This window comes from Camelina sativa, chromosome 14 (assembly GCF_000633955.1).
Source record: "Camelina sativa cultivar DH55 chromosome 14, Cs, whole genome shotgun sequence".
NCBI lineage: Eukaryota > Viridiplantae > Streptophyta > Magnoliopsida > Brassicales > Brassicaceae > Camelina > Camelina sativa.
In genome coordinates this window covers 4,954,655-4,963,786 of record NC_025698.1, presented here as the reverse complement: position 1 = coordinate 4,963,786, position 9,132 = coordinate 4,954,655, and the positions used below count along the sequence as shown (strand labels likewise).

The 9,132-nt window shown below is 39.0% G+C and overlaps 4 protein-coding genes across 4 annotated transcripts in view; 2 read left to right on the top strand and 2 right to left on the bottom strand.

The window, feature by feature from the left end:
- On the top strand, positions 105-2,084 carry LOC104739731 (zinc transporter 4, chloroplastic). Its single transcript, XM_010460175.2, has 4 exons — positions 105-354; positions 439-496; positions 633-1,339; positions 1,552-2,084. The coding sequence occupies exons 1-4, from the start codon at positions 340-342 to the stop codon at positions 2,005-2,007; spliced, it is 1,236 nt and encodes a 411-aa protein (XP_010458477.1). The 5' UTR covers positions 105-339; the 3' UTR covers positions 2,008-2,084.
- LOC104739730 (ferredoxin-1, chloroplastic-like) lies at positions 2,127-2,775 on the bottom strand. Its single transcript, XM_010460174.2, has one exon. The coding sequence runs from the start codon at positions 2,682-2,684 to the stop codon at positions 2,247-2,249; it is 438 nt and encodes a 145-aa protein (XP_010458476.1). The 5' UTR covers positions 2,685-2,775; the 3' UTR covers positions 2,127-2,246.
- LOC104739729 (transmembrane 9 superfamily member 1) lies at positions 3,153-7,959 on the bottom strand. Its single transcript, XM_010460173.2, has 12 exons — positions 7,747-7,959; positions 6,528-6,720; positions 6,333-6,437; positions 5,951-5,968; positions 5,767-5,864; positions 5,531-5,683; positions 5,192-5,326; positions 4,913-5,079; positions 4,691-4,785; positions 4,234-4,607; positions 3,678-3,951; positions 3,153-3,554 (listed from the first exon to the last, which is right to left on the bottom strand). The coding sequence occupies exons 1-12, from the start codon at positions 7,834-7,836 to the stop codon at positions 3,487-3,489; spliced, it is 1,770 nt and encodes a 589-aa protein (XP_010458475.1). The 5' UTR covers positions 7,837-7,959; the 3' UTR covers positions 3,153-3,486.
- The window catches only part of LOC104739728 (serine/threonine-protein kinase SRK2A), a gene marked incomplete in the record, with an annotated part of 2,985 nt that continues 2,499 nt past the window's right edge, over positions 8,647-9,132 (top strand). The window contains 1 exon segment of the mRNA XM_019236433.1: positions 8,647-9,034.

The window sequence follows — 9,132 nt, the reverse complement described above, 5'->3', positions numbered from 1 at the left end:
TTTTTTTTTTTTTTTTTTATTTAGAAAAAGAAATAAAAGTGAGAGAGAAAAAAAACAGAATAACGTGAAAATGTCGACATAATGGCTAAGTATAGACAAAGATTGGGGGAAGCTCTGTTAACATCCGCGTCATGAGTGTTCAACATGCCACTGAGCTAAGCTAACCCAATTCGTAATCGCAAACGCCCTGACGATGTCGTCACTCTTTCGCTCTTTCTCCTCCTCCAAGTTGCCTTCTTTTCGATTTCTCTCTTATATTTTATTTTTTATAGTCTCTCTCTCTCTCACCTTTCTGCTTCTTCTTGATCCCGAGAAGACGAAGACACTCTTGTTGTTCCCATGTTCATCGTCGATGTTAGATAATTCCTCCCTCCCTTGGGATTCGTCTCCGTCTCTCCAATTCTTTATAATTCTCTTCTCTATGCTCTTTCTTTATAGGTTCTTTGGAAATTGTTTCCTCTATACACATTTGGATCAGAAACAGATTCTCTCTCAGGTATTTCATCGAACACTTACCCTACAAAAATTCACTGTGATCTCTGTTCTTGATTTATTCTTATCTGATGTAGAATTGAGATTCTGAATTGCGTTCTCTGTTGCTATATGGACCCCAAAAAAAAAAAAAACAAAAGAGTCCATTTTGCAGATAGTTCCCGAGGAAATGGCTTCTTCTACCACTAAAATCCTCTGTGATGCTGGAGAATCAGACCTTTGTCGAGACGATTCAGCTGCATTCCTCCTTAAGTTTGTAGCCATTGCTTCGATTCTACTAGCTGGAGCTGCAGGTGTGGCCATACCTCTCGTTGGACGGAACCGTCGGTTTCTTCAAACTGAAGGGAATCTATTTGTAGCTGCTAAAGCTTTTGCAGCTGGTGTCATACTCGCCACTGGCTTTGTCCATATGCTTGCAGGCGGCACTGAAGCTCTGAGTAATCCGTGTTTACCTGATTATCCGTGGTCTAAGTTTCCTTTTCCTGGTTTCTTTGCAATGATTGCTGCTTTAGTTACTCTGCTTGTTGATTTCATGGGGACACAGTACTATGAGAGGAAGCAAGAGAGTAGTAGTAGTAATCAGGCTGCTAGTGAAGCCAGTGGTCGTGAAGAGACATCTGTTGTTCCCGTTGTGGACAGAGTAAATGAGAACAAAGTTTTTGGTGAAGAAGACGGTGGTGGGATTCACATTGTTGGTATTCGTGCTCATGCCGCTCATCATAGACATAGTCACTCTAATGGCCATGGTACATGCGATGGACATGCTCAAGGACATTCACATGGACATGGGCATGTGCATGGGATTTCTGATGTTGAAAATGGAGCTAGGCATGTTGTTGTTTCTCAGGTTTGAAATCTCGTATCCCTTTCACAGTTTTGTGATTCATATATCAAAGTAGAAGCTTGTGTGTTTGTGTTTGTGTTAAGAATAGGCTTACAAACACTTCTAGAACCTCAAAAGCTAGCTTGTATAAATCGTTTCCACTTCCTTTGCAATGTGTGGGATCTATGCATCATCTTATCGATTTATCTAACCCTTTGTAATGATGGATATTGCAGATATTGGAGCTTGGCATTGTGTCGCACTCAATCATCATCGGTTTATCCCTTGGTGTATCACAATCTCCATGCACGATCAGGCCTCTCATTGCAGCTCTATCATTTCACCAATTCTTTGAAGGATTTGCGCTAGGAGGCTGCATCTCTCAGGCACAGTTCAGGAACAAATCAGCGACCATAATGGCTTGCTTCTTCGCCTTAACCACACCGGTAGGTATCGGGATTGGAACAGCAGTGGCTTCGTCTTTCAACTCGCATAGCCCAGGAGCTTTGGTCACTGAGGGCATACTGGACTCGCTCTCGGCTGGGATACTGGTGTACATGGCTCTGGTGGACCTCATCGCAGCTGATTTTCTAAGCAAAAGGATGAGTTGTAATGTGAGGCTTCAAGTTGTGTCTTATGTAATGTTGTTCCTTGGAGCTGGACTTATGTCCGCACTCGCCATTTGGGCTTGACTCTTCTATTAGATTACAACATATTATCTTCTGTAGATTCGAAAATAATAATATACGCCTTCTGCTTATCTTTTTCACATTCATTCTTAGAAGAAACAAGAAAATTGAAAGAACAAAGATATATAAATTTATTAATTGATCTTATATAAGGATGAACCAAATTAGGGCGACATTAGTGAAGTAACAATAGAGATGGCTTATACAACAAGGGATCACATTCATTAAAAAGCTTTAAAAATTTAAGCAAGTTCTTCTTCTTTGTGGGTTTCGATGACGACATCAGAAGTCGGCCAAGCCATACAGGTCAAGACATAACCCATTTCCATCTGTTCATCGTCTAAGAAGCTCTGTTCCGACTGGTCAACGGAGCCAGATACCACTTTCCCGACGCAACTCGAGCAAGCACCGGCACGGCATGAGTAGGGCAAGTCCATTCCGGCATCCTCTGCAGCGTCGAGGACGAAGACGTCACTTGCGCACTCCACTTCTTTTTCGCCCTCCGGTGTGATGAACTTGACCTTGTAGGCGGTGACGCGACCGCCGCGTGCGGTGGAGGATTTGAGGCCGAAGAGGGATTGTGTGTTGGCCGCTGGGAGAGATCTGAGGCTCATTGGTGTCTGTTGACGGCGGAGGAAAGAGGTGCTTACGATGGCGCCTGAGAGAGCACTGGAAGCCATTGTTGAAACTTGAAAGATGATAAAAAAATTCTACGGATTATGTGAGAGTCTGTTGTGTGTGGCCTTGTGAAAATGGCGTCGAAAGTGCGAGGGGGTGAGGATTATAAAGGAAGTGTATCTACCACGTGGCATACGATGTGTGGGTTCTTGTGTTATCCTCTTGAAGGGTTGTCTCTGTGTCTGTTGTTTTGCATGTGTTGCAATATCTCGTTGGTTAGAGAGTACAATATGTGGTTTAGACTTGGGGACAAGTATTCGGCACTAGGAAGATTCCGGAGTTGCGTGGGTTACAAAGAAATTGCTGAATATGCTTCAAATTGTAAAAATAATGGAAAGAAACAGAATCCGCACCTTTTTTTACATCTTTTATTACTAGTCTTAATAATAAGCACGAGAGTTACTGTCTTCCAGGTTCCAGCACATGACCATACCTCGCTTTTAACCTCTTTCCCGTGAAATTATCCTACGTGACCACATAAATTCTGGGATGTATACATACAAAAATAAAGGATTCTATCCAAGGACACCATATTCAATGATCTAAGTGAATTGAAGTAAATACGAACCAAAAAAAAAAAAGATGGGGAAAAAGATTACAGGTAGTAGTAGTATAGTACACCACTCAATTCTAATCTAAAGAGAACAATTCACTTACCAAAAAGGGAAGAAAAAAAGAAGATGAAAGAGAAAAAGCCCCCATTGAAGAATATATATATGTTCCTTCAATATAATATATAACCTCATAAGAAGCTTCCTTCTAATTGGATGTGTTTTCTCCATTTTTTTTCGTTTACCTCTTCTTCTAGTCGCACTTGATGTTTCTGTAGATCCTCCTTACAAACAGATTTGATCCCAAGTATCCAACAGCTCCTGCCAAAATTTTCACAACAGGGTTTAGTCAAATCATTAACACCAACTGCTAGTTTTGCATAGAATATATATATATATATATATATAGATAGATAGAGAGAGAGAGAGAGAGAGTAAGCCCACCGCAAAGGATTCCAAGGCCAAGACAAAACATCATGGTGTATCCAAAGTAGAAACTCGTCTGGAAGAATCCAGACATCTTGGTCTTTACGTAGTAGTAATAGATAGAGTATAAGTAGACATAGACAGCCGTCGACGCAGCAGAGAAGAAGGAAGTCCATTGCCAGTGATAGTTCTCTGCATTCAGCAAGAAATATGTTCCCACGATTGTCACACACACCGTCACTATGACTAGAATCACAAAAACCAGCAGCATGAATCCATACACATAGTAGACCTGTCGAACCAGAACAAACAAAACAAAAAACTTTCAGAAAATAGCCAATCAAATTTACTTCAGCTTCTCAAACTTTAGCTATAGGTATACTATAACTAGCCTAGTTGTAGCAGTTGTGAGCAGGTAGAGAGGACAAAAATTACTGATGGGGCTAGATTTGAAGGGTTTGAATTGACAAAAATTACTGATGGGGCTAGTCTCATAAATCAAATCTCTCTGGTTTGAATTGGCAAGAGTTAGCAGTTTCATAGCTTTGTTCTTATCAAAAGCAACTACTTTTACCTTGTAATTCCAAAAGGATGTGAAGACAAAGTACATCTCAATGAAGATGCTTCCAAAGGGTAGCAAACCTCCCATCAGGGAGACAACCGATGGAGTCAAGTACCATTTTTTCTCAGGGATTGGACGTGGAATGGTCTTCACACGGCAGGGATTGTTTGGAGCACCACTCCAATTTCTTCCAACGACTGTCCCAAGGAGGGCTAAAGGGAAGGAAATGAAACCCCAAATTACAAACACAACCACCATTGTCCCAAAAGGAATAGCCGCAAGAGATCCATAGAATATGGCAATGGTGTTAAGAAGAAATCCAATTCCGAAGCACAAAAAGGGGAAGAGCGAAGCCGTGAGGACCATGCACTTGATCCAATGTTTACCTGATAAACCAGCATTATAATTACTTCAATATTTAGAAAGGAAAGCTACACTGGAGTGGTACACCAAGTAGAGTAAGTCATACCCCCGCTTCTTGAGTACATTCCACCGCTCACATAACCAGAGACAAAGGAAGTCAGAGCATAGCAAACTATGAAAGTTGTGACGATAGCTCCTCTCCTGAAATAATTGGAATACAAGGTGAGCAACTTCCAAATTTACAAGCATATCAAAAATACTACAAAGAATATAGGAAAAACAACAGCACAAAAGATTGGTCGCAAGTGACATGAAGTGTCATACATACCCAACGTAGAGAGTTCCCACGATGGCCATTAATATGACAAGAAGAACCAGCAACGCCAACTGAGCACCTGTGCCAACTACAGCTGAGAGAAGAACTAGACTACTTGCTGGCCTGAAGACATCTCCGTGCACAAGTTTCCAACCAGATTCTTCACTTACATCCCGTTCCTGCACTCAACAATTCTAATGTTAGATGTGGTATACAGCCTTGCACTTAGAAATAAAGAAAGAAGTGTTGGACAGACTGCCAATTGACAAATAGAAGTTGAGGAGACATCACCAAGCTCTCAAGATCATCATCTTCTCGAGCATACTTTGCATAATCATTTCTGAGAGTCCTCATCAATATCATTGAGACCAACCCAGTGAGGAAAATAACCATCATAAACGAGTTAAAGATGGAGAACCAGTGGATCTGCAAGAAAGAAAAAAACTCTTAGAAGGCTTCTAAAGCAAGAACAGAAATCTTCAAGAGATGGAATTTAGAAATATGCTAAATTTTGTAAGAACAAGCTTCATATGGGGCATTCAGGGTGATACATTATAACCCTGTGAACCAATTTAAATCAAAGAGAATACAGAAGGAATAAGGACTAATACAGAGCACGCTAACAGTTACCTGGTGTTCAAAGAACGGATAATCAAGATATACGTCAAAACGGCGAGCAAAAGTGACATTCGTTGGAATCCATTGCACAGAATACGTCAGGTCCACTGTTCTCCCTGCTTCTAATGGCCTTGGGTTGTCTTGAGTGAGATTAACATGAATGATCTATCAAAAATATATAAATAAGATCACAGCATATAGTACACATGATTTTCATACTAATGCTTAATGGCGTAGCGACATCTAACCTGGTCTTTGTTGTATTTGACAACGATGTTCTTATGTGTGTAGAGGACATGCTTGCCGTTTTCACTGTTTTTGTCAGGATGCAGCTCACCCACAAAGCCTACAACAGCAATGATACAGTGTTAAAACTATCTAAAACTGGAAAAAGAAAACTGGATGTTTCAAGTAAATATACAAAGGTCATACCCCACAAAGGTAGATCATCTGAAGATAGAACCACCCGATGAAAGTCCACGCAAATGATATGGCACAGAAAAATGAGAAATAAGGTTAGCAATCCAAAGAAAATACCTTTCCAGCTCCATAATGTGCGAAATAGTAAACATATGTAAAATAAAGTCTCCTACAACTCAGAAAGCCATAAATGATATTGGTAATGCAGTGAAGAAAATACAGTGAATTTTAAATATGCATTATGGAAAAAGAACCTAAAGCAAACTAAGCAAATAGAAAATGTTTCCAAACTTTATTTAGTAGGAAACTGCTACATCTTTTCTCTGGAAATAATAAAACTTCTTCTTTTCATGCTATTTCAGCGGCAATGTGTACAAGGAAATGTGAAACATACCCATAAAAAATTCAAACCAGTAGCTAGATTCAATGGCATCTTTAAAATGCTTGACCTTAGCTTCATCGAGTTCAAGCGGACAGATGACGTTTCTGTCAACATTCTCTGTGGAAAAAAACAGAAAAGATGTAGTAATTAGAGCACAAGTAAGATAACTAGTATGAAACAGAAGCTAGTATAAGAATTACAACATACTCAAGAACTTTATCGCAATTTCACTGTCAATCAGCTCATTGCCACCAAGAACTTCACCAAGACCACCCCATTTGTGAACGTTGTTTGCAGATGGACGACAAAACGGAAGACTGTAATAGTTGTATGTTTCTTGTGGATTGTTATATGGGCCAACTTTGTTCACCCACAGGGTAACCTGCTCATCGGCTTGATACTGAAAAAAGGTAATTCCAGAAGCATTGAGTTGACAGAAATGAAAAAAATGTACAAGCTTATGGGATCAACTAGAAAGAGGGTGTACGAACGAAATACTTAATCAATGAGAACAGAACTAAGAATATCAAACCTAGACAGTTGACATATAGATATTGGTAAAAGGTTAAGTGCAATATCATTTCGAAGAATCAAGAGTAAACGTCTTCACACAAACGACTCAGGATATGACATCAAATTTTCATCATTCATAATTTGTTCACTATAGTTCTGGTTCCACAGAAATAAAGACTAATCCTCTAATAAGGCTAACAGATCGAGCTAGCAATAATGCATAATCCGCCTCTATCAATCATCTTTCACGCAGAATAATAGTTGGAATTAAATTTACATGTACATAAAGTTAACTATGACAGTTCTTGTGAGAGTAAGGAGGCAGAAGGAGCAAAAGCATTGAAGCCCTGGATCTCATGATATCCAATATCACAAAGGCAAGAACTAATATGAGCTAAAACTGACCATAGACAAAAGAGGGCAGGTGTGACACTTTCAATATCAAATTGGAAAATTTGTTTACACATTTTAGATCTCGGAAGTAAGAACTATAAGATCTATATACGGGACAAATGTATATCTCACTTCAACTGCTTTTAAAATTCGCTTTGGAGATCACAGAGGGGAAACAATAAATTAGATGCCACTCAATAACATAAGTCATTGTTTGAACATCCAATAAACTACCACGTTCATAAGCTGGGGGTTTTGAGTATCAAACAAAACGAGAATCTCAATCCCATAGCAAAACCTAATATCACATAGTTAAGGAATTCAAAAAACAAAAAAAGACTCAAATACTTAGCAACGAAGAAGAAATTGGATGGAAGCTCGAGGATCCTATCCATCCGAAAACGAACAGATCCACTAAATCAATCGGAAGCACCATGCAAATCACAAGATCTAGGGACACATTACTCAAGAGTGGAGCTTGCATTAAAACAAAAACGGCTAGAGATCTGAGTCATATTACCTTGTGATCTGAATCGGATGCGAACGTAGGAGCGAGAAGGGAAACGAGAAGAAGTAAGAAGACGGAGACAGAGGCGGAGGAAGACGGCATCGTGAAAACCGGCGGACGATCAGATCTGAGGGAAGAGGGGGGAGNGGGGGGGGGGGAGCGAGAGACCCGACGATATCGAGAGAGAGAGAGATCCTCAGCTCAGTGTTTTCACTTTGATGAGATTTTTGGGTAATAGAAAAAATAATAATAATTATAAGGCTTTTACACAACTTATGTGTTTTTCTTGTTGTTTTTTTTGTTATTACTCGATCAATTGGGCGGGCCTATGGACGTAAAACAAAAAAAAAACGTAAAACAGCTAAAAAGCCCATACATAAAAACGAACGGTCGTCGGTTGGTCAATTCCTCTCCGCAAGCAGCAGCTATGTATGTTGTTGTTACATGTGAACAATGGCAACGTGCACAGACTAATGTATAATTTCGAGCAAAATATACGGTTTACTTGTACTGAGTTACAAAATCTTGTAGTAAAATGACTATGGTAGAAAATTATTAAGCTGCTGGGAAATTTTGTTGTTGTTTACAGCAGCATATAGAAATTTTTTTGTTGCTTACAGAAGAATTTAGTAACGTGAAATAGATTGATATGGTCATTGGTAACATTATGAACGTAATAACAAGGGCAATCGAATGAGCATGGGAAACATGTATGGATAGCATTGGAAACTTGTGGGTCCCGCATTTTATTTTTATTTTAGAAAAAAAAATCTAATATCGTTTCATATCAATCCCCTAATTAATTTTAAAATAAATAAAATTTTAAAAAGCATATCATGCTGAGAAGAGTTCAAGCTTAGCCGTGGATATTCTTTATTAATTTATACTCATCATTATTCTCTGAAAAAAGAAAAAAAAAAAAAAATTGCAACAAAACACGAAAGAAAGAAAGGTCGATTATTCTTCGCTTTGCCTTGAAATCTCTTCAATCTATCTATCCTCCAAATCTCCAAAAAAAAAAAAAAAAAAAAAAAAAAAAAAAGATTGAACCTTTCCTAATCGTCATCTCATCTCTATTTCCTTTCTTTCTTTAGCGAATCGCGAGATCTCGGATTCGCATCATTTGATTTTGGGATACTGTCTTTGTTTTCCTGTCTTTGTTTCTTTCTATGATTTCACGTGAATTTTAATTCTGAGCTGGCTACTAGGGCTGCTTCTTCTACTTCTTGGAGAGAGCTTTTTTTAAAAGGGAGATTCTTTTTCTTTCTGTTTTGTCTCTGTTTGGAATTTTTTTTTTTTTAGGGTTGTCTGATTTTTCGAGATATATGGACAAGTACGAGCTGGTGAAAGACATCGGTGCTGGGAATTTTGGTGTGGCCAGGCTCATGAAGGTTAAAA